The sequence below is a fragment of the Rattus norvegicus genome, chromosome 11 (genome assembly GCF_036323735.1).
Source record: "Rattus norvegicus strain BN/NHsdMcwi chromosome 11, GRCr8, whole genome shotgun sequence".
Classification (NCBI taxonomy): domain Eukaryota; kingdom Metazoa; phylum Chordata; class Mammalia; order Rodentia; family Muridae; genus Rattus; species Rattus norvegicus.
The window spans coordinates 93,786,212-93,810,406 of NC_086029.1; the positions used below are offsets into that span (position 1 = coordinate 93,786,212).

Here is a 24,195-nt window from a genome sequence, read left to right on the forward strand (position 1 = left end):
GTCACGAAATCCAAAGAGGGAGAAAAATGTCCGGGGAGATAGTTCAGTAGGGGCGCGTTTGCATGAGGCCCTAAGTTCAGCCCCCCAGTTGTTGGGTTAATCTTTTTTTAACTTTGTACGAAGGTGTGTTTCTGTATCTTCCATGGCTAATTCTGCGCCTGCTAAGTGTTGGCAGGACTTTGGTATCTCTACTTCCCAACACTAAGTCTTCTGCTTTGTAAGTGTCTGTCTTCCTCATCTGCCTAAAGGCGTTCTAGAATTCTATCAGAGGTTGTCTTGCTACTGAGTGGTTGTAATAAGGATCTGATGGCCAGCAGCTGGGCAGGAAGGGACAGGGCACAGCTTCCTGGCAGAGAATGATGTGCGAGAAGAAAGCAGATGGGGAGGATTAGGAAACAAACATGAGGGGTTGGGGATTTAGCTCAGTGGTAGAGCGCTTGCCTAGCAAGCACAAGGCCCTGGGTTCAGTCCCCAGCTCCAGAAAAAAAAAAAAAAAAAAAAAAAAAAAAAAAAAAAAAAGAAGGAAACAAACATGAAGGGAGTAACCGGACCTCCAGTGGAGCAGAGAGGTGTGGAGCTAGCCTCTTGGGGATTGTAGGCTGGATAGTGGGGTTCTGTTAGATGAGCTAGCTGGGAGATTGGCTGCTCAAGCAAAGGCCTAAGCATGAAACTATAATAGACGTCTTGTGTCATCTTATTCACACCATTGGCAGGTCCAAGAAAGTCCAGTTATACTGAAAGGCAAGAAAGGGACATGAAACAAAACCCATCAGTTTAGTTTGTGCACCATCGTCGTGGTGGTTTTAAATGGGAACGGTCCCTGGAGGTTCATGTATTTGAATACCTGGTCTGGTCCAATTGGTGGAATTGTTGGGGAAGGGCTAGGAGGTGTGGCCTTGTTGGAGAAGGTGTATCATTAGAGGTAGTTTTTAAGATTTCGAAATTTCACACCATTCCCAGTTCTCTCTCTCTCTCTCTCTCTCTCTCTCTCTCTCTCTCTCTCTCTCTCTGCCTCCTGCTTATGATCTGTAATCTCTCAGTTACTGCTCCAGCGTCACGCCTGCCCGTGTGCTGCCATGCTGGACTCGCTCTCTGAAACTGTAAGTATCTCTTATTAAACACCCCCTCCTGTAAGTTGTGCTGGTCATGGTGTCTCTTCACAGCCACAGAAAAATAAACAAGACAACTGTGCTAGATGTGGTACACGTGTGGGTTCATTGATCCTGTGACATCCTTGTGAGGTTAGGTTTGAAATCCAGGGCTTCTGGAAAGCAGACTAGAAATGTGAATCGAAAAGAAGCCAGGCGGGGGGTTGGGGATTTAGCTCAGTGGTAGAGCGCTTGCCTAGCAAGCACAAGGCCCTGGGTTCAGTCCCCAGCTCCGGGGGAAAAAGAAAAAGGAAAAGAGGCCAGGCTTCACCCAACAGTGTTGCTACTCTTTCAGCATCTCTAAGAAGAATGAGAAGAAACGTTTGTTTTGAAGCCAGGCTAACTTGGACTCAAACCTAGGCTCTATCTCTTATTATCTGATATCTATATCAAGGTTACTGGACAGAGCTAATTTTCCCATGTCTGTAAAACAAAACAACCATCCCTATCTCAGAGAACTAAACACAACCCCATACATGAAAATCTAGTATGTTTGCAGCGTTCTCAGATTTACAAAGACTTAGCCTGAATATGTGTTTCACGTCTCCTTCATGGTCAAACTCCGATTTAAAAAACGTGTTGTTTATTTAGTTGTTCATGCATGTATGACTGTATAGTACAGGTGCCCAAAGTTAGGGGCATCCCTTGGATGCTGGACTTACAAGCAGTTGTGAACTGCCTGATGTGGGTGATGGGAGTTGAACTCAAGTCCTCTGTAAGAACGGTACATGTTCTCAACCACTGAGCCATCTCTCCAGCCCTTGACATCAGTTTTTAGGCTGATAATGAAAAACCAAAATAAAGGGGCTGGAGAGATGGCTCAGCGGTTAAGAGCATCCGACTACTCTTCCAGAGGTCCTGAGTTCAATTCCCAGCAACCACATGGTGGCTCACAACCATCTGTAAGGAGATCCAATGCCCTCATCTGGTGTATCTGAAGACAGCTACAGTGTACTTATATATAATAAATGAATAAATCTTAAAAAAAAAAAGAAAAGCCAAAATAAAAGCCAAAAAGGAACGGCTCCTGATTGCGTGTTAAGTGCCATTTACTAGAGACTAGAGACTTGGATATACTTCTGTTTTCTCTCATCTCCCTTTGTGTTTATGTGTCCAGTTTCCTCTATGCTACATTATCATTCATTTATTCGCTTGTAACACAGTGTTATGATGTAGTCTAGGCTGTCCTCAGACTTCCCATCCTTCTGCCTCAGTGCCCAGGGTATTTGCTTGAACAGATATACATTGCCAAGCCTGGCTTTTCCTCTCCACCCTCCAGTCTTCCTTTCCCTTAACTGGTTTTGAATGAACGGAGAATCTGCAGACACTTCACTCCTAAGTTACAAGGTCATGATGATTTGAAATACGAATGATCAATACTGACAGAGATGGGGAACATGGTTACCTCCATATACTATACTTAGCGTATAAGTTGAGATATTCTGATTCAGAAGATCTACCTCTAGGAAATACTATCCAAAAGATGTTGGCATCAATTAGCTTTTGTTCCATAATAAAGAAAATCTCATTTGATGTGTTAATGTAAGAACTAAACCAGGCGGTGGTAGCGGCACACACCTTTAATCCCGGCACTCAGTTGGCAGAGACAGGTTGATCTCTGTGAGTTCGAGGCCAGCCTGTCTACAGAGTGACTTCCAGGACAGCCAGGGCTACACAGAGAAACCCTGTCCCAGAAAACCCAAGCAGGTAGGTAGGTGGGTAGACAGACAGACAGACAGACAAAGAACTATCATTTTTGTTTGTTTTCTTTTTCTTTTAAATTTATTTTTTAAGGTTTATTTATTTATTATATACATTGTAGCTATCTTCAGACACACCAGAAGAGGGCATCAGATCTCATTACAGATGGTTGTGAGCCACCATGTGGTTGCTGGGATTTGAACTCAGGACCTTTGGAAGAGTAGTCAGTGCTCTTAACCACTGAGCCATCTCTCCAGCCCAGAACTATCTGTTTTTTATGTTCTGTGGTCTGGTTGGATGGTTCTTCAGGGCTGGGACTGGTTAACTGGTTAGTCTAGAATACTTAGATGACCATTGGTTTTGTGGGCTTCTGTTGGGATGACCAAACCCTTTTGTAGTTACTCTTCTTCCAGTATCCATGCTATAGCTACTGTTAGTCATCATTAAAGCTCACACCAACAACAAATAGGGTTGGTCATGCCTTAGTACACAGCTGTCTTTCAGACCTTCCCTTCATCACATCTGCTACTGTCCCCACAGGGCAAGCATGCCCTGTGGTCAAAGTGGGATTCAGGGATGGGCAAACAGACTCTACTTCTGTAGAGGGGGAGCTGCAAAATATTGGGTTTTTTTCTGATCACATTTGTTCATCACGGTGCTATTTATAATACCGACCCCCAAACAGGGAGGAGATAGTATACAAGTATAGAGGGCTTGTTGAATAACTCGATCATCCATGCAGCAGAATGCTGTGCAACACATGCAAACAGGAGAAGTAGAATAAGTGGGGACTGGAGAGATGGCTCAGCGGTTAGAGAACTGACTGCTCTTCCAGAGGTCCTGAGTTCAATTCCCAGCACCCACATGGTGGCTCACAGTCATCTGTTATAGGATCTTATGCCCTCTTCCGGTGTGTCTGAAGACTGCTACAGTGTACTCACATACATAAAGTAAATAAGTACTTAAAAAAAAAGAGGAATAAGCAATAGGAGAAATTGTCGTGTAAATTAGGAGAGCAACAGGTTTTTAAAGATCTCATTTTATAAAACAAAATAAACGAATACATTCAAGCACAGGTTGAAAAAACGGTCAGAGAGATGTAAACTAAATGCTTAGTGTGAACGTGCTCCATGATGAAGCTACTTTCTTTGTTTTTAAGATTTATTTATTTATTATATATAAGTACATGGTAGCTGTCTTCAGACACACCAGAAGAGGGCATCAGATCTCATTACAGATGGCTGTGAGCCACCATGTGGTTGCTGGGATTTGAACTCAGGACCTCTGGAAGTGCAGTCGGTGCTTTTAACTGCTGAGCCATCTCTCCAGTCCTACTTTCTTTTTTCTATACTTATTTATCATCGTATGCATGTTCCACATACCATAGCACACATGTAGAAGTCACAGGACAATTTCTGGAAGTCTCTCCCACCATCACGGAGATGGAAATCAAGTTTTCTCTTGACAGCACACACCTTTACTTACTGAGCCATCGAAGAGGCCTGATGCTACTTTCAAGCTCCTCGGGTTTGTATGATAACAGCTACCATTCTATACACTTGGCAATTTATCTTTACAGCAGTCTAATAAAACATATTCTACTAATATAATTTCCGCGTATTGCAGATGAGAAACCTAAGGTACTGGGAAACTTAACACAAACCCCAAACCACATAACAAATATAAGGCAGGATTCTAACTTAAATCTGGACCTTGTAGTCATTAATCACTACAGTAGTCTATCAAAGTCTACTGATATGTCTGCGGCTCCAGCGTGATGCTTGGTAAATGGACTCTATCAGCAGTGGGGGGGGGTCTGATGCTGCTGTTTGCTTTTCCCTGCTAGGGAACTAACCTAGAGCCTTATGCATATTATGCAAGCTGCTTTATCATTAAGCTTCATCACCAGCCCTTGGCTTTTTTTTTTTTTTTTTTTTTTTTTTTGAGAAAGGATTTGTAGCCCAGGCTGGCCTTGAACTCACTTTGTAGCCCAGGATGCTTCAGATCCTTCTTCAGCCTTCTGAGTGCTGGGATCACAGGAGTGTGCCACTATGCCCCAGGTGAGAGGCTGTCAATAAAAATATTTAAAGTGCTATTACAGTACTCCAAATTTTATCTCAGCAGGGATGCAGAACATCACACTTTCGAGTAGAGGATCAGAATATAAGGAATTTTCCTCATGCTTTGATAATATAAGTGGAACTTATGCACATTTAGTACTACAGTATCTTTTTTAAAAGTATATATATATATATATATATATATATATATATATATATATATATATGTACACTGTCACGGTCTACAGACACACCAGAAGAGATCTCATTACAGATGGTTGTGAGCCACCATGGGGTTGCTGGGAATTGAACTCAGGACCTCTGGAAGAGCAGTCAGTGCTCTTAACCACTGAGCCATCTCTCCAGCCCAGTTCTACAATATCTTTACAGTTCTTCACTTGGCTCTTTTTGCTTAACTGTGACCCACCATGCACAAAGAGACAAATATTAGATTATTTAAGCAGATTATCATTTAAGATTCGGGAGGCTCGAGGCTAGCCTGATCTAGACAAGTTTCAGGCCAGCCTAATCCACATAGTGAGACCCTGTCTCAAACAAAACAAAACAAAAAGGAAGAATCTAACGGACTAAGTGTGGAAGCACAACCATGTAGCCCCAGAACATTGGAGGCTAAGGCAGGAGAGCTTACCTGAGCTACATGACAACTTTCAAGCTAGTTGGGTCTACACGGTAAGACCCTGTCTTTAAAAAAACAATAAAACAAAAAAAAAATGAGTTCCAGATGAAGTTGTTAACCTTATTTCTCTCATTCTAGGGAATAGAAATTCGCTTCAGCTTCCATATGGTGTCATCCCTGGCAAGAACCCCAGAGTTCCTTCTTCCTTGGTTTAGGTGAGAGGTGCTCAGTTCTGAAACAGTGCAGCTCAGCGTGGGGCTATTTTACCAACAAAACTGGCCTTAATGAGCAGTTCTATTTCCTCCCAGCTCAGAGAGGTCACATGACAAATTCTTATTTGGGAAGATGGAGAGTATACAGCTAAGATTTTGGTGGTTTTATTTTTCCAAAGTTATACAAGTACCAATGATTTTTTTTTGTTTGTTTGTGTTTGGACAAGGTCTCATTATGTAGCCCCAAATTCACTGTGTAGATCCAGCTGGCCTCACACTCACAGCCTGACTGAGCCCTGAGATGAAAGGCCAGCTCCACCAGGACCAACACAAATGATTTTTAAAAAAACATGATTATTGGTCCTTTCAATTCAAGGTCATTCAGAAAATGGCAGATTCTGGCCTGAAAAATCATTATTGTGCAATTTCCAGGGGAAGGAGGTGTTCTGGACAATCTGATCACCCACAGTTACTCTCTTCTCCCTTTCAGATGTCAGTGTCGGTTTTTCTCACCCCAGGGCCCAGTTGGCGATCACTTCTTCCTGCCTCGAAGATGGAGCACGGGAGTGTTAGAAGGAATCCGTTAGGCTGGACCCCAGAGGTGCAGTCTAGTCCCAAGGCAGTCCCTCACACATCTTCCCTATCCCTCAGGCCCCAGAGTCCTGACAGCCGAGACCTTTGCCTTTAACACCTGAAGGAAGGAAAGCCAGCAGCCGGCAATCTCGCTATCTGCGTGATTTGGCGGGAGTAAGGGGAAGGTGTCTCGTTTGTGGCAATGGCATAAGCAATAACGTCATTATTTACCAGCCTACTGCGAGGGAATGTGAGACACACCCTCCCTCCCAAGGCCAGTGATTCCGCCAGGGCCCTCTCGCGCCAGGGAGCCAGTGACGCTGCAGCTGACTGCTAGCAGGGCAGGGGCGGGGTTTGGGGGGGCGGCAAGAGGTGAAGGGAAGTGTGCGTGTTCTTGTCGGAGGAGGGAGAAGAACTCTACCCCGGGCCCCAGCAACAAGGGCGGGGGACACCCTGTCCCTGCCGACGCTTACTAGCGCGCGCACCGTGCTCAGGCACTCCGGGCTTCCCTGCGTCATCCGCATCCCGGGCGCCCGCCGCGATGCTGCCATTCATTTCTCCCACACTGCCAGCTAGAGCAAGCCTCCAGGGCTGAGGGAACCGCGTGGAGCGACTGGCTCTTTGAGTCTGGATTTTGGCGCCAACAGCGGTCCTACGGTTTGTGGGGAGTCTACTCTGGTGCGCGCCGCGGTTGCAGTGTTTAAGATCCTTTCCCTGAAAGGCCGCGACGCAGTCTCGGGGGACAGACCCTGTGGTACACAAATAGGGACCAGGTATGCAGGTAGATACAGAAAGCCCAAAACCGACACACGGAGACCGAGATCGGATACACAGAGGTAGGCTGACAGATGCTCAGACAGTCGTATACAAATTGGCCAACTGACGGAGACCTACGCGTAACTAGGATACAGGAGCGCGCCAAGCACCGTGGCACCATCCCCAGGCCCGAGCTCTTCCCGCGCTCCAGTCGGTTGGTTCCTTCCCCTCTCTCCACGCGTATTCCGCCCTTTCCCGGCCGCCTTTCAGAGTCCAGGGCCGTGTCCACAGCCAGGCTGGCCGCCGCCATCTGGGGCCCCGCCGAGCCCCCAGCTTTTTTTGCGCTCAGCTCCCAGTTGCTCTCTCCTAACCGCAGCGTCCGTCCCTCCCCTTCTCCCCGAAGCACTGGGCTGGCCGCTCCCACCTAGCTGTCGCCTGCACCGGCCGCTGCGGTTCCCCGGGCCCACGTGGCGGCCATCCGGCCACCTCGCGGGAACCTCCCACGGCCGCGCGCTCCACTCCAGGGATCACCGGGCTCCCTCGGACCGCTGGGCCCCGCCTCTTAACGCTGGCCGGTGCCCGCCCCGCCTCCACCGCGCCCCGCCCGCCGTTCTCTGCCGCAGTCGGGCGCTCATCGTCATTCCGCTCTCGCCGCCGCCGCCGCCCCCGCCCCGCCCCCGCCCGGTCCCCGCCGCTGCCGCCGCCGCCTGCCCAGCGGCCCGGGAGGCGGAGGCGCGGGGGAGGAGGCCCCGCTCGGCTCCGCAGTCCCGGATGCTGTATGACTTCATCCTTCCGCCGGCTCCCCTGCTGAGCTAGGGCCGGTCCGGCAGCTAGCCTCTGCCCGTGCCCCGCCGCAGTCCCTAGCCCGCCCGGTGCCCGCCATGTCCGAGATCCTACCCTACGGCGAGGACAAGATGGGCCGCTTCGGCGCAGACCCCGAGGGTTCCGACCTCTCTTTCAGCTGCCGCCTGCAGGACACCAACTCCTTCTTCGCTGGCAACCAGGCCAAGCGGCCCCCCAAGCTGGGCCAGATCGGCCGAGCCAAGAGAGGTACGCGGCCCGGGCCCGGAGTCGCCGCCTGACCCAGAAACCCTTCGCCTGGCGTCCCCAGGCTGCCGTTCCCCGTCAAGTGGCAGCTGCTCTTGCCGCAGACCAGCGCAGCCAGCTGCGCACCCGCCCGGGGTGGGGAGGGTCCCTGCTGTGGAGTTGTCCCATTCTTTCCCTCTCCCGGGAATACTGTGTCCCGGATTCGAAGCTCTCCACTTCTGGAAAAAGAGCCCCGGCTCCTGGTCGAGGGGGAGGGGCCGCTTAGGGTATTTGGGGCTGCTTGGCACTGGGAACACAAGGGTGGTGGGCCGATTCCTTGGGCTAAGATGAGTAAGTGGATGTTACTGGAGGGCACGGAGGCCAGGGGTTCGGTCGTCTTGATTGTTTGCATTGGGAGGGGACTCTGGGCGGCACTATCAGGACAGGGACTCAGGTAGAGGAAAGGGTTACACCAGGTGACAGTTTCATCTGAGCCCAGTTCGAGGAGAGGGTTGTGTCGAAGGGAGAGGTTTTTGGTCAGCTTGGATGGAGGAAGGCTCAGGTGACGGGAGGGCTCGCACTGGGAGTCTTCGGAAGAGGGGTGTTCCCACGTAGGGAGGTTTGGGTCCCGGGTTTGGTAGCAGGTAGGGTCCGCGGGAGAGTTCGGGTGGGGAGGGCAGAGGGTTTCGAGTGGTGTCGCGGGAACAGACAGTAGAGTAGATCTGCGCGGGGCGTGAGGACACCAGCCCCACTGTCGCCGCCGCCCCCCGAGACCGCGCGGCTGATGCGCTTTCTCCCTGCGCAGTGGTGATCGAGGATGACCGGATAGACGACGTGCTGAAGGGGATGGGGGAGAAGCCTCCGTCCGGAGTGTAGACGCGCCGGCTCTGGCGGCGGGCTCCGGGCCCAGCCCCGCAGCGGCCAGGAGCACGGGCCGGCGATGCGGCTACCGGCGCACCCCCGCCCGGGGCCGAGGTGCCTGCGGGCGGGGGCTGCAGGGCCAAGCCGCCGCGGGGTCAGTGTTGCTACCGCCGCTGCCAGGCGCTTCGGAGCTGTCCGCTTCAGCACCACGGCGGCGGCGGTAGTGGTGGTGCGGACCAGCCCGGAGCCCGCCGACGCACTCATGCACTTTAGAACCTCGGGCCGCAGCTCCACCCCGCACACCGGAACCGACACAGAGACCCACGGCCCCCAGCCCGCCCCCTCCCGCACGGCTCCCCTGCCCCGCCCCTCCTCCGATCAATCTGGTCTGCAGCCCGGGCAGCTGCGGCGTCGGACTGCGCGGCCAGGGAGGTTTGGCTGCATATTTGCATGAGCTTCCTACCCACCTCAGCCTAGCCCTCCGGGCCGTTCCTCAACTGTACCCCTGTCTGGCGTGACCCCAGCCTCTTTCTAAGGGACTTCCTCAGCACATTTGTATTTTTATATCCGATTCTTTGTTTACTGGCTCCGCTCATGGTTTGTGCCCTTCCCCCACAGCCTCCGCCATGCTCTTCTGCGCCTGGCAGATAGGACAGGTGTTGAGACTGGGATGGGACAAGCCCCCAACATGGTAACTAACCACATGGCCAGTCTGCCCAGTTCTGACCCTAGGAGGCTCATTGGGAGACTCCTCCCTCCCAAGGTATCATCTTTTAAGGGCCCAAGTCTGATTTTACCTTGGACCCCTTCATGCTACCCCTGGAAACCCAAATGGGGACTGCTCAGTACCTTTGGATGACATCTGTGGACCGGAAGATGTTCTCAACCCAGGGTTGTCCTTTGTAAAAATGTTTCTTCATCCTCAATGTAACAGGAGTGTGTGAATAAACACAGACCTCCGTGTGTGAGTGTGTGTGCGTGTGTCTGCTGCTTCAGCCTGCTGGGGGACAGGTGCTCACGGTCTCAGGTGCAAGTTCCTGGTGGGGAAGGTGAGCACTGTCAGGACGCCCTGGTGTGGGACTGCCATAAGCATATGGCTTCCTTAAGTACCTAGATAGCCTGAGCAGGGCAGGCCACCGTGTTGGGGCTGGGACTGGATTCAGAAGCCTAAAGCAGTCTAAATTCAAATTCTTTAGCCTCTTAAGGATAGATCCAGGTTGCATGAGCGATCCAAGGCAGAGGAGCTATGTTGAGCCTTACCCCACGTGGAGGTGGGGAAGCCCTGTAGGAATAGAAATCCAAGAAGCCAGAAACCTGGGATCCCGGGACTTGGACTCACTGTATTGGTTCACGTGGGCTTGATCCCACCAGCACAGTTTTTATGCACAAGACCTCTGTATGTGAGGACCCAGCAACCAGTCCCCAGCTCCAGATTTCGAATTCCAACTCCCTAGGAGCCAATGTGCAAAGGCAGGGAGGGCTTGGAGATCACGCTTCCAGTCTCACAGCTGAATGGCACTGAGGAAGTCCTCATTATCTGAGTCTTGGAGGAAGCAGGGTGGGGCAGGAGGGCTGGGGGGTGAGAGGATCTGGGCCCCTAGGGCCAGCTGGGACACAGTGAGCTCTCTGCCCTTATGCATGACGTAAAAGTGGAAGTGAAAACCGCTGCTATAGGTTGTATGCCTCAGTGACCAGTCGTAACAGGGTTGAGCATAGTGTCTGATCCTGAAGTGGGGACCCGCAGGAGTCATGGAGATGAATCGGCCTCCAGGAACCAGCACCCGGCTCACCTGCCGGGCAGACCAAGAGAAGTCATCAGTGCGGAATCATCTCCAGGTTCTCAAAGGTCAGTACAACCCATAATGATCTTCTAATTCAGCCTTTAGATAGTGCTCTATATCCAATAGCTCTTTCTGGCTTTCTGCGGTAGACTGAGCCACCCTTTGGTTGTTCTATAGAAGGCTGTGTCTAGATGAGAAAGACATTCAAGCAGGAGGCATTGCTCTCCTATCCGCTCCTCGATTTCCCAATCTGTCTCTCCCGTCTGGGACCTGGCTACCACTTCTGTCCTGTGTCAAACTAGTATCCAACCACTGATTAGCCTCTGTGAGCCTTGGTCACTCCAGTCTCTCTGTTCTTCAGAAATCCATACTTTTAAGGGCACCTGCTCCAAACCTCATTTTCTTTTTCCTTTTTTAAAGACTTATTTATTGTATGTATATGAGTACTGTCTTCCAACAAACCAGAAGATCCCATTACAGATGGGTGTGAGCCACCATGTGGTTGCTGGGAATTGAACTCAGGACCTCTGGGAGAACAGTCGGTGCTCTTAACCGCTGAGCCACCTCTCCAGCCCCTCAAACCTCGTTTTCTGACTGCTGAGTTTTTCTGGTGTCCTGAGAGTTCAACCCCTTACCCCTGGATCTTGGTCTGCTGCCTTGCCGCTCCCTCACCTCACTCAGCACCTGGTCCACAGTGTGGACACCTTCAGAAGATACGTTCCAGGGATCTGGCTCCCCAGCCAGCAGGGCATCCAGTGTACCCTTCTCCAGGACAACATCGAAGGACCCACTAGGGAAGTCCAGTGCTCGAATATCCATGGTCTCCCAGCGTAGACTGGGTACATGGGCGTAGCGAACTTGCATGGCTGCCACCACCACTGGAGAGTAATCCACACTGGTCACGTTAGGGAAGCCTCCAAGGAATAGCTCGTAGCTCAAGGCACTGTTCCCGCAGCCTGCCGTGGGTGGGATGGGTAGTAAAAGAGTTAGGTCAGCTTTGATTCTCACCTTCTAGTTATTTCTCCACGATTCAGCCTATTTTCTTTCCATTCGTCCCCTGCACCTGACCCCGCACCAAGTTCTTAAAGCAACACTGTAGAAGAGTGTTGACAGGTTTGGAATCACACAGACTTGGACACAAAGTGTCTTTGTATCTCTGAGCTATGTGAACTAGGGTAAGTGGCTACAGTACCAAGAACTCGGGTTTCTTGTTTAAGAGAATGACAAGAACAATCAGTAGCTAGCCTACACACAGATGCAATGTACTAAATTTAAGAGCCACAAACATCTGCGGAGTTGCTGAAGGAACTTGGAACTCAGGAGTTCAAAGATTTGGATTTGATTTTTCCCAGTCACAAAGGAAAGCGTCTGATTCTTGGGGCTTCAGTTTCCTCAAACTCAGAACGTATGTAATATTGGCTTCATTAGGACCATAACACCTTAAAGGTGTCTCTGACCATTAAGGGGATCTTGGAACCCTGGAGGATGTCATGTTAGGGGGTTAGAATTTTACTTTGATGTCCAAGGCAGAATTAATGAACTAAGAAAATGACGGGGACACACAGTGAAGCTGATCCATTGTACTAAATGTATGTACTCGATAGTCCGATTTGGTCTCTCCTGACACAGAGTGCGTGCTCTGCAGAAGAAGCTAAATAAACAGAGTGCGTTCCTAGCATGCACAAAGCCCTGGGTTGGCTCCTCAACACCACACAAATTGAATGTAATGTAGTGTGTAGTAGTGCACGCCTAGAGTCCCAGGAGAGGATCAGGAGTCATTCTTAGCTACACAGCAAATGCAAAGCCAGCCTAGGCTATAAGAGACCCTGGGTGTTTGTTTCTTTAAGACAAGTTTTCTCCGTGTAGTCCTGGCTGTTCTGGAACTCACGGTATAGAGATCTGCCTCCTGGATGCTGTGATTAAAAGGCTTGTGCCACCACTGCCCAGCTTTGGTTTTGTTTTTAAGTGCCTGCTGTCAAGGAACTTGTGCCCTATGGGAAGATTAAATGTAGAGTTACAACAACCATCTAATGAACAAGGGAAAAACTAGCATCACACAGGTAGGCAACTGACCCTACCTGAGGTGAGTCTGCCAAGAATTTCAAAGACATGGACTCAGAAGAGCTGAGAAATAAGCAGTGTCTTGGGAGTTAGGGCTGGGGTGCAGGGAAATCTGGGGTAAATTACCTATTATGCAACTTCTAAGCTAGGTGTGGTGGCTCACAACTTTAATCCCAGCATTTAGGAGGCAGAGGCAGGTGGACTCTGAGTTGGAGGTCAGCCTGGGCTAAAAGTATGACCCTGTTTCAAAAACAACAACAAAAGAATGCAGTCTCTAAAAGGGCAGGGTCAAGGAGAGGGAGGTTGGTACTCATATAAATAAAAATAAATAAACGAAAAAAAATTTTAAAAAAGGAGAGGGAGGTTAAGATTTTTTTTTTTTTTTTTTTGGTTCTATTTTTCGGAGCTGGGGACCGAACCCAAGGCCTTGCGCTTCCTAGGCAAGCGCTCTACCACTGAGCTAAATCCCCAACCCCGGAGGTTAAGATTTTAAAAGAGATTTTCAGATATGCAGCCCAATTTGCACACCTGCTTTGAAAGAAAGTGGTCTCTTGCAGGCCTTCCTGTAGCTCATCTTGGGCTAAGAATGGGGCTAGACAGCAGCTCTCCGCAGACTTCTTCCGATCCTTATTTATCAATGTCATAGAATCATGAGCTTAGGAATTCAAGGCCAGTCTCATCTACATAGTAAGTGCCAGGCCAGCCCATGTATCATAACACCATGCCTTAAAAATCATTAACAGGCTAGGCTTGGTTGCAGGCCCAGCACTGAGGAGGCAGAGTACATCTCTGAGTTCTGGCCAGCCTGGGCTACATAGTGAAACCACACTCAAAAAGAAAAGAAGAAAGATACTTAAAAAAAAAAAAGGACTTTCTTTTTAGATAGGCTGCCTACGTAGTTGAGAATGGCATTGAAATTCTGATCTTTCTACTTCTCCTTGGTTTCAGTACCAGATGAATGAATGAATGAATGAATGAATGAATGAATGATTGTTCCTGGGTTTGATGAAGGAGAAGGTTTATTATAGACACGTGGGAAAGCATAGTTAGAGGCAGGAACATCTGGGAGAGTCCAAAGTGGCCATTACCCTGAGCTATGAGAGAAGAACAGGGAGGGGAAACAGGGAGGGGATAGGAAGGAAAGGGAAACCAGGTATAGCAGCCAGGAGGCCCAAAAGAGTAGATGAAAAGGCCAGGTAACCAGAATGGTTGGATTTTCCAGGGAGGAGCAGCTCCGTGGTGTGCCAGCCAGGAGGGCCCTGCAACAGGAAGGGGCGAGGGATGCAGTTAGAACCTGGCTGCCACTGTCTACTGTGATGTATTAAGTAGGCACCTCTGCCATTTGTCCCAGGTCTGAAACCTGACACGTCTACTTCTGGATTGCTGAACTTTAGATTTATGTGAAATATGGACCACTTGTAACTTATGTGATACTAGGAATCGAACCCACAGCTTCCCGCAAGCTGGACAGGAACTTGACGAACTGAGTTACGTCCCTAGCCCTCCCCACAAACTACTACAGTTAATAGAACACTCAGTATTATGCTAAGAAATTTGTAAGAACTCTCAGTTTATTTTCTTTTTTTTTTTTTTTTTTTTTTTTGGTTCTTTTTTTCGGAGCTGGGGACCGAACCCAGGGCCTTGCGCTTCCTAGGCAAGCGCTCTACCACTGAGCTAAATTCCCAGCCCCTCAGTTTATTTTCAATATTGATTCAGGCAGGAATAATATTTTATTGTCCTCAGTTTTTAGGTGGAGAAATCGAGGAAGAGTAGTTAGGGAGCTTTCTAAGGATGCACGGAATGGAGGCAGAATTTGGCCGACACCTGCCTCCCTCCAAGCCAGAGTTTTAAACACTATGCTCTACTGCCACTCAAGCCTGGTGGTAACACTCCAGCTTGGGCTGCATTAGCATGGCCAGAACGCTGTAATGCATTATGAAGTTATTAGGGAATTCTAACTGCCTCTCCCTGTGTGCTGCATGACAAGACAGCAGCCCTAGAAATGCAGACACGAGAGAATATCCCTACTTCACGTGTCGATGACAGCAGATACTGTCAATGTCCTGACCAGACCCCTATAGTCCTTTAATACGTTTTAGCACGTCCCCAGGTTTGGAATGTATATGCTCTCTGTGATGCTTCAAGGCCAAAATTATTCTCGAGACTTTTGCCTGAGATCACAGTTTTATCTTTTTGCCTTTCCCCATTCTTACCGGTCAGTTTTCCCTGGAATGAATGACTTGGACATGAATCTCCTCCTCGGGATCCTTTCCGAGGAACTCAACCCAAGACAGTGACTTACAGTAGAATCCGTATTTCTTTTTGATAAATAAGGCTTTGGGCAGGTATAGTGGCTCACGCCTGTAATCTCAGCACCCAGGAGGCAAAGGCAGACAGGGCTTTGGGAGTCTGATGCCAGACCAGTCTACCTGTGAATTTTAGGCCAGCCAGGACTACAGGAGACTCTGTCTTAAACATAAGTTTTATTAAAGAACATCAGTTCTTTTTCATGCACTGTCTATAGCTGTGTGTCTTTTACCATAGCAGAGCTGAGTGTCTCCGAGAGAGATTGCACAGCCTAAAACATCTACTCTCTGGCCATGTTCAGAAAAGGTTTATAAACCCCTCATGTACAGAAGCTCTGAATACTTGTTACTCGGCTTTAGAAAGTTAGAAGGGCCCAGGAGAGGGCCTGTCACTTGCCAGGTGCTCCACTCAGGTCTGTGGAGATGAAGTGTAACATAGGTGACATCCCAAATCCTGAGTCCTGTTCTTAGATCTCGCAGTTCTAAGCTTTCTGAAAACCTAAACTTTTACAATTGGGCTTTTCATCTCCTATCCCTCTGTAGACTTATCCCCCCTATCCAGAAAAAGAACACCTCCTGGTCAGCAAGATTCTAAGATTTTAAGGAAGATAGATGTCCTACTCACCAGCAGCATGGCAGCTGTGGAGATCGCTGGAAACAGAGACCTGAGGCAGGCCTGCTGGTGCCTATCTGCAATCCCAGCACTTAAGAGGTAGGGGTAGAAGGTAGTTGCAAGTCCTAATTAGTAAATGTCAGGCTAGCCCGCTACAGAACAAGACCCCATTTCAACAAAGGAAAAAAAGATTTCCACCATCTATATTAGACTTCCCTGGAATTGGAATCTCAGAGAGGGACCTAACTTGCCAGTTAATTTTGAAAGTCACTAACACTTGATAAATGCTGTTCTGTGGTAAATCTGTAAATAAATGCAATCGTATACAACCACAGAACTTAAGAGACTGTTGACTTCTAGTGTGGAGAAGTTATGGGGAAACTACAAGAAAACTCTGAAAACACATGAAGCCAGGTATTGGTCTAGACACTTCACATGCCCATCTAATCACTAAAAAATATGGTATGTAAGTTTTGGTTTTCTTATTTATTTATTTATTTATTTATTTATTTATTTATTTTTGTTGTTGTTGTTTTGTTGAAACGAGGTCTCTCTCTATAACCTCCTAGCTGTCGTGGACTTGCTGCATAGCCCAGGCTGGCCTCTTGCTCCTAGGGCTGAGATTAAAGATGTGAGTCACCACACCCAGCTAGGCTTTTCTTTTCCTCCCTTCCTTCCTCTCTTTCTTTTTAATTTTGTGTTTTTCTTTTCTTTTTTTTTTTAAGATTTATTTATTTATTATATAAGTACGCTGTAGCTGTCTTCAGACACACCAGAAGAGGGCATCAGACCTCATCATAGATGGTTGTGAGCCACCATGTGGTTGCTGGGATTTGAACTCAGGACCTCTGGAAGATCAGTCAGTGCTCTTAGCCGCTGAGCCATCTCTCCAGCCCGTGTTTTTATTTTCTTAAGGCTTGGAAATGGAAGCACAGAAATTTAAAGATTTTGTTCAAGGTTACAATTCCAGCTAAGCCAAGTTTCTACTATTAACTACTTGCTCTCAGCATCCAAATTCTTAGCCGTCGGGGTATACTTTCTAGTCCTGGTCATGTTCTACTTCCCAAACTGAGTAGTGTAGACTCACATTATATTATTTATACTTTACATATATACTGATGTATAAGAGATATTCTTTTCCTGTTCTATTAGGTGAGTTCTAGGACAGCCAGGATTACACAGTAAGACCCTGTCTAAAACAAAAACAAACAAAAAACTCAAAATGTATACAGACTTCTACTGCCCAAAACATTTACAAACTATATTTGGAAGGCAACTCTACTCATTCAAACTTTTCTTAAGTATCCAGCAGCTGACATCTTGGCATCTCTCTTGTTGACACCTACCTCAGTTGCAATTCTCCATCAGCCTCCGATGGCGTTATTAGTGTTTAGGACCAAGTTTTTCACCTGGGGTTCAGAGAATTAGTAACTCCCTTTACCTGACAACGGCCTCGGGTGCCCAGTGGTGCGAAAGGAAAACTAGGTGTTGTGCTCGAGGTGCACATTAGTCCAGAAAAATTCGCAGTCCCTTTTCTAGAAACGGAAACTTAAGCACACAATGGATTCATGAGTTGTCCTAGGTTACACAGCCGATTAATGTTGGGACTTGAAGTAGGTCCACAGAGATGTACTCTCCGGTGTCTTAGGCTGTCTCCAGTGTCTGGGGCAGGGTAATGCCCCTCGCTGAGACACCAAAGGACTGTTTTTTTTTTTTTTTTTCCAGAGTCCTGACGATCTCTTATTTCTGTTTGCCCTGGCTAAATACAGACGGATTCTGAAGGTACTGGGTCTTGGCTCCAAACTGGGGAGTCCTGTATAAGAGAAAGCAGAAGGGAAGAAAGCGGATATGGTCTGGCCAGCGACCCGTGGCTGGGACACTACCCACCTAGCACGAGGATACGGTCCTCAGGACACAGCTCCGGCTCTAGGAGGGCACGGAAGGAAGCGAAGTCCCCGAACCACTCGTAGGGTCCGGAGTCGGCCGCATCTTTGTAGCGCTGGTCCCAGTATTGGACTTGGCGGTACTGTAAGTTCCTTTCGGGTAACTCCGGAGGGGACACAGGAGTCCGGGGAGAGGCCATGCTCCCGGCTGCCGGGCTGCCAGGGCGGAGCTTAGGAGCCCAATCACCGAGGTAAGAAATGGGAGGCGGAGCCTGTGTCTCCGCCCCCCCCCCCCCCCCCGCAACCCTTGCAGCTGCTCCACACAAACACGTGGAACTTCCGTCATTTTCTGAGCTCTTTTTTGAAAATCGTCCGGCTGGAAAGCTGAATTACTTGTCGTCTTATTAACGTACTGCCCATCTCAACTCGACCACATTTCCTCGTGGCAGACCAGATCTGGTCACCAGATGTGACCAGGCTCATCACTGGCGTCCTCTCGTGTTTGGTTCTCAATAACCCTTTCAATTAAGAGGCGTGATTAATTAAAGATCCCCTTCTTCCCAAGATTTTTGGCGCACCTTCGGGTACTTCGGAAAGGCGGGAGGAATGCTGAAAGGAGCTTTCCGCTCTAGCGTAAACACAATTACTCTGGATATAGGCCGAGTAGAAAGCTGGGCTTGGAGAAGAGAACAGAACTGTTTTGTTTTCTGGACAAACACTGATATAGTGGCGTTTATGCGCTCTGGACGGGACATACACCGAGAAGTATATGTATATTTATATTACAATATCGTGTAGATGTATTCTAAGGACTAGCTATCTTACCCTTATTGAGGTCCACATATCCACATTAGAAATATCTCTCACCACTATATATAAGAAGCACTAAATATGTATCCAGTGAATCATTTTGACCTAGAAACTTCAGCGCCTTGAGTCGATTTAGCAGACTGCTATGCAGTAAATAAGAATTCTGGTTACTCGGATCGTTTGAGAGGACGCCCAGAGCGGAGACCGGAACCTAGTGTCTTAGGGTTGGTTTTCCCGGGTGGTGGAAGCACAAGAGTGGTGCACTGTCAAGATGGCTGCTGGGCTGCGGAAACGCGGCCTGCCGGGTTCTGTCGTCCAGCCGGCAGGAATCTGGAAACAATGGCTACAGCGGGCCTGGCAAGAACGCTATCTACTGCTGCGGGAGCCTCGCTACACCTTGATGGTGGCCTCCTGCCTCTGCCTAGCAGAGGTGGGCATCACCTTCTGGGTCATTCACAGGGTGGCATGTGAGTTCACCGAAGGGGAGAAAACCGGAGGGAGGGAGCGATACCCAAACCTCTGAGCCAAACTAGATTACAGAGCTTTCGTTCACCATTCAAACCTATATCCTTTACCCAACCAAGCCCACTTTCCAGAACAGCGATCATAAGCTCTCTTCCATATGGGAGGGAGGTGACCTTAGAGATTACCACCTGCATTTAACATTCAGCCTGCTAAGAAAGCATAAGCAGCCGAGCAGTAAATTTCGGCCAGGATTAATGTGCTATTGCTGTTCCTGCTGCTTGTCTGTTCCCTTAGACAGTCACTTCCCACGCCAGATCTGATTTTCCATACTTTTAATTCTTAGATCCTGGAAGTCCTTTTAAAGAATGGCATTTTGTGACTATTTGAGTCCACTAGGTACTGGTGTCTTCCAGAATCAGTTTGTTTGAAAAACAAAAAGAACAAAAACAGGGTCTCTCTAAGTATCCCTGATTGGCTTAGAACTTGCTATGTAGACCACAGTGGCCTCAAGCTCACAGAGATCTGCCTGCTTCTGGCTCCTGAGTGTTGTTGAGATTAAAGATGGACACCACAACTGGCTTCATAAAGACCCTGTTTTTAAAATGAGAATGAGGAATATTCAAGAAAGATAATCAGAATTAACCTCTAGCTTCCACATTTATACTCACATGCATTCATACTCACTTATGTGTGTGCCCACACATGTGCATATGAACACACACAAGACAAAGACAGCAAGCCTATTTCCTTTTAAGAACTAAGGAGCCGGGTGGTGGTGGCACACTTCTTTAATTCCAGCACTTGGGAGGCAGAAGCAGGTAAATCTCTGTGAGTTTAAGGCCAGCCTGGTCTATACACTTGAGTTCCTGGACAGCCAGACAGCCAGGGCTACACAGAAAAGCCCTGTCTCATGAAACCACAGAGAGAGTGAGAAAGAGAGACAGACAGACACACAAACTGAAAAGGAGAGAAGTACTACTCAATACTTGAGGAACACAGCAAAGAGACTAAATTTGCAGTAGGAAGAAAGATCATAAATTCAATTCTACACATTGAGTTTAAGACCCCTGTATTCATGGGCCTAAGGAGATAGCTTAGTGGGTGGTATTTACCATATAAGTGTGAGACCCATAGTTCAGATTCCTAGTATTATACATAAATGCCAGGCAGGCTTGGTGGTCCATTTGTAACCACGGCATTAGAGAGACAGGACAAGGGATCCTTGAAGCAAACTGACTAGCTAGACTCTGTTATAAGTGATGGAGGAAGACACCAGTGTCAACTCCTGGACTTCCCATGCGTGTGTACACAGACACACACGGAGTATATGGGTTCACCCAGAGAATGCCCTATGTGCAGTTAGATAAGGGATGGTGATGGAAGAAACCTGGGAATAAGGTAGAACTCTGGGCTTTGGTGGTCTGAAGGCATGGGGTTTAGAGGTAGACCAGTTCTGGACTCAGAAGGAACAAGACCATGTTATCTTCTTCCAGACACAGAGATTGACTGGAAGGCCTACATGGCCCAGGTGGAGGGTTTCATCAATGGCACATATGACTACACACAGCTGCAGGGTGACACCGGACCTCTTGTGTGAGTGAGGATAGGAAGTCTGAAGAAATTGTGAAGGGCCGGGTGGGTACCAGGCGGATGACCCTGACCTCGGCTCATGTTTCCTCTCGCCTTCCAGCTACCCAGCTGGTTTTCTGTACATCTTTACGGGGCTTTACTATGCTACGGACCGGGGCACTGACATCCCTACGGCCCAGAACATCTTTGCTGTACTCTACCTTGTCACCTTGGTGCTTGTTTTCTTGATATACCACCAGACCTCCAAGGTGAGTTGATGCTGCAGGACCAGCTGGCCCTGCCTGAAACGGGTGGCGGGGACAGCTCAGGTGTGGGGAGCTGATCTCGGTGCCCACCCTTTAGGTGCCTCCCTTCGTCTTTTTCTTCATGTGCTGTGCCTCTTACCGTGTCCACTCCATCTTTGTGCTGCGGCTCTTCAACGACCCGGTAGCTATGGCATTGCTCTTCCTCAGCGTCAACCTCTTCCTGGCGCAGCGCTGGAGCTGGGGCTGCTGCTGTTTCAGGTCAGAGCCTCTTCCTACCCCCCACCCCTCCCTCACATGTCCATAGCTCCCCGATGTTCTGCAAGGAAAGCCATCGAGAGCGGTTAGACACCGCAGACCACTCTGGGCCTCCCTGAACAAGTCCAGGATCTGTAGAGAGGCCCTCTTTCCTCTTGCTTTCTTCCTGTTTCGTATGTCAGTCAGTACGTGTCCGGTTAGTCTGGACAGAGGGACCAGGTATTATTCCTCTTCCCAGCCTCCTCTCAGGCCATCTTATGCTCCCCTAACAGTTCTGGATGGAGACCACATCCTGGCACTTAATAGCCTGGGGAGAAATTCTTGGGAGGTGGGTGTTGTTCCGAGGGCCACACAGTCCTGGAGCTGATCCTCCGCCTTTCCTGTCCTCTGTCCATTTCAGCCTGGCCGTCTCGGTGAAGATGAACGTGCTCCTTTTCGCCCCAGGATTGCTATTCCTTCTTCTTACTCAGTTCGGCTTCCGTGGCGCCCTCCCCAAGCTGGCCCTCTGCGCTGCTCTTCAGGTACCTCCCTATCCTGCCCTCACTGAGGAGAAAGGGCCTCCACTTACCGAAGATCAGGCCTCCTTAAATCTCTTAGGGCTTTCTCAACAGATGAGAGTTTGGAGTTGATTATGATCTGGGTAGCCACTGTCTCTACACTTTAGGTCCCATGGCTACTGAACTTGGCAGGCCTCTTAGAGACTTCCTAAAGCTGCTTGCTTAAGACCTACCCGATCAGGGGTTGGGGATTTAGCTCAGTGGTAGAGCGCTTGCCTAGCAAGCACAAGGCCCTGGGTTCGGTCCCCAGCTCCGAAAAAAAAAAAAAAAAAGGACCTACCCGATCAACTAGCTAGGTGTGGTGGCACACGGCTTTAACCCTAGCACTTGGGAGGTGGATCTCTGAGTTTAAGGGCATCCTGGTCTTTATAACAAATGCCAGGCCAGCCAGGACTACATAGTGAGAGACTTTCTCTAAGTACCTCCCTCCCCCTTGACACACACACACACACACACACACACACACACACACACACACACACACAGAATGAATTTTTTTCAAGATTTTTAAAAGAATTTTTATTTATTTATTTATGTCTATAAGAGCTCAATTTTCATGTGTGCCTGCATGACAGAAAAACATCAGATCCCATTATAGATAGCCATGAGCTACCATGTGGTTGCTGGGAGTTGAACTCAGGACTCTGGAAGAGCAATGACTGCTCTTAACAGCTAAGCCATCTCTCCAGCCCAGGGTCTGGTAAATTCTTGAGGAAAGCAGTGTGGTCACCCCCTCCTATGCTTCTTTGGTGTCAGGCTCTGGCAGGGGAGTGAGAGTTGGGAGGCTTTCCTGGTATTCCTTGTGGAAATAAGGGAGCTTCCAAGACTTCCATCCCCTGTGCTCTCCTAAGGGACTCCCCTGAAGGCTGGGGTGAGCCTAAGAAGCTCTGCTGACTTCACACCCATCCTCAGGTGGTGCTGGGATTGCCCTTCCTGTTAGAGAACCCCGTTGGCTACCTGTCGCGCTCCTTTGACCTTGGCCGTCAGTTTCTTTACCAATGGACAGTGAATTGGCGTCTCCTGCCTGAAGCCATCTTCCTGCACCGTGCCTTCCATCTGGCCCTGCTGGCTGCCCATCTTAGCTTCCTCTTGCTATTTGCCCTCTGTAGGTGGCACAGGTAAGAAACAGGGTTAATATTATGGGAAGATTCATGGGATCAGGTGGAGACCTTAGACCTTAAGATCTACTTGGGGGAAATGTTAAGTTCATGGTGGCTAATCTAGAATTTGGCATACAAGTAGGCCTTGATAAATGTCCGAATGACTTTTCTTCAGAACAGGGGAAAGTATTCTGTCGCTGCTGAAGGATCCTTCCAAAAGGAAAGTTCCACCCCAACCCCTCACACCTAATCATATCCTTTAAATCCTGGAAAGATAAGATAAGATGTGCAGACAGGGTCTTAGTGTGTTGGTCTGAGACAGCAGGCTACCTCAGGAAGAGGCTGGAGCCCAGTCATACATAGATCCTGTCCTCTGCAGCAAACACTGCCCTGAGTACGTACACATCTTAGCACAGTTTATTCTTTTTTTTTTTAATATTTATTTTATTTATTATATATGAGTACACTGTAGCTGTCTTCAGATACACCAGATCTCTTTATAGATGGTTGTGAGCCACCATGTGGTTGCTGGGAATTGAACTCATGACCTCTGGAAGAGCAGTCGGGTTCTCTTAACCGCTGAGCCATCTCTCCAGCCCAGCACAGTTTATTCTTAAGTCCAGCACTGTAGGCCCATGCGCTCTTGGTATTGTCCTGAGTCCCTACTCCCTGCCATGTAACATCACCTGAGTCAGGGAAGTACTCGTGTAAATTTTACAGAAGGAAGAATCAAGGCTAGAAAGTGAGAGATTCAGAGTCCTAGACTTTACAGTCCCACGCACTCCTGTCTCCCTACTAACCTGAGGAACAGATCCAGAGAGGCTAAAAAGCTTGTCTGAGGCTTGCATGTAGGACAGAATAGGGTGCTTTCTTACTCAGAACTTTAAGCCCTTATCCGGCCCTACCCTCCACCTTCCTTTCCCACTGAAAGCCTTAACCAGCACATCACAGATTGTCTCCGTCCTCTTCACCTCCAACTTCATTGGCGTCTGCTTCAGCCGCTCCCTCCACTCCCAGTTTTATGTCTGGTACTTCCACACGCTGCCCCACCTCCTGTGGGCCACGCCCGCACGCTGGCTCACACACCTGCTCAGGTACTGGCTGGGACAACCTGGCAGGGTTGGAGAGGGCTAGGGAGTTCCTCTTCTCAAAGCTCCAGCCACAGAAGGGGGCGGGGATGGCGGACGGGGGGACAGGCGGACGGGTGTAGGGCATGAGAAGTCTAACGCTGCAGACCTAGAAGTGGACAGCAGCCGCTCTCATTTCCAGGTTGCTGGTGCTGGGACTCATCGAGCTCTCCTGGAATACATACCCATCCACACCCTTCAGCTCTGCTGCCCTACACCTGTGCCACGCTGTCACCCTGCTGCAGCTCTGGCTGTCCCCTCAGTTCTTTCCTAGGAGCGTCCAGCCAAGCAGGAAAACCCACTGAAATCCACCCCTTCCTTCTAGGACTTGCTCAGCACCGTGGGTGGAATGGACTCTGCTCTTAGAATAAACCTTGCAAGTCCAGCTGTGCAGCCTACATAAAGTTGGTGGTTGCTCTCACCTATAC

The 24,195-nt window shown here is 48.9% G+C and overlaps 3 protein-coding genes across 12 annotated transcripts; 2 read left to right on the forward strand and 1 right to left on the reverse strand.

Moving 5' to 3' along the window:
• The first annotated feature begins 5,900 nt into the window (after window positions 1-5,900).
• Camk2n2 (calcium/calmodulin-dependent protein kinase II inhibitor 2) lies at window positions 5,901-9,942 on the forward strand. 2 transcript variants are annotated; one of them, XM_063270758.1, is made up of 3 exons: window positions 5,901-8,137; window positions 8,919-8,992; window positions 9,224-9,942. In XM_063270758.1, the coding sequence occupies exons 1-2, from the start codon at window positions 7,969-7,971 to the stop codon at window positions 8,987-8,989; spliced, it is 240 nt and encodes a 79-aa protein (XP_063126828.1). In that variant the 5' UTR covers window positions 5,901-7,968; the 3' UTR covers window positions 8,990-8,992; window positions 9,224-9,942.
• Window positions 9,943-10,294: 352 nt separating this feature from the next.
• Eef1akmt4 (EEF1A lysine methyltransferase 4) lies at window positions 10,295-17,850 on the reverse strand. Its single transcript, NM_001399450.1, has 3 exons — window positions 17,623-17,850; window positions 11,428-11,711; window positions 10,295-10,764 (listed from the first exon to the last, which is right to left on the reverse strand). The coding sequence occupies exons 1-3, from the start codon at window positions 17,816-17,818 to the stop codon at window positions 10,477-10,479; spliced, it is 768 nt and encodes a 255-aa protein (NP_001386379.1). The 5' UTR covers window positions 17,819-17,850; the 3' UTR covers window positions 10,295-10,476.
• Window positions 17,851-18,647: 797 nt separating this feature from the next.
• Window positions 18,648-24,192, forward strand: Alg3 (ALG3, alpha-1,3- mannosyltransferase). 9 transcript variants are annotated; one of them, XM_063270330.1, is made up of 9 exons: window positions 18,669-18,895; window positions 20,387-20,486; window positions 20,584-20,731; window positions 20,826-20,986; window positions 21,384-21,504; window positions 22,453-22,658; window positions 22,816-22,891; window positions 23,589-23,734; window positions 23,910-24,192. In XM_063270330.1, the coding sequence occupies exons 1-9, from the start codon at window positions 18,700-18,702 to the stop codon at window positions 24,070-24,072; spliced, it is 1,317 nt and encodes a 438-aa protein (XP_063126400.1). In that variant the 5' UTR covers window positions 18,669-18,699; the 3' UTR covers window positions 24,073-24,192. The 9 variants fall into 9 exon arrangements, 8 of the variants coding, with proteins under 8 accessions (XP_063126402.1, XP_063126403.1, XP_006248620.1 ...); XM_063270331.1 differs by having other exon boundaries at window positions 18,671-18,858; NM_001142363.1 differs by having other exon boundaries at window positions 18,682-18,895; window positions 22,816-22,892; window positions 23,590-23,734; window positions 23,910-24,158.
• Window positions 24,193-24,195: the final 3 nt, after the last annotated feature.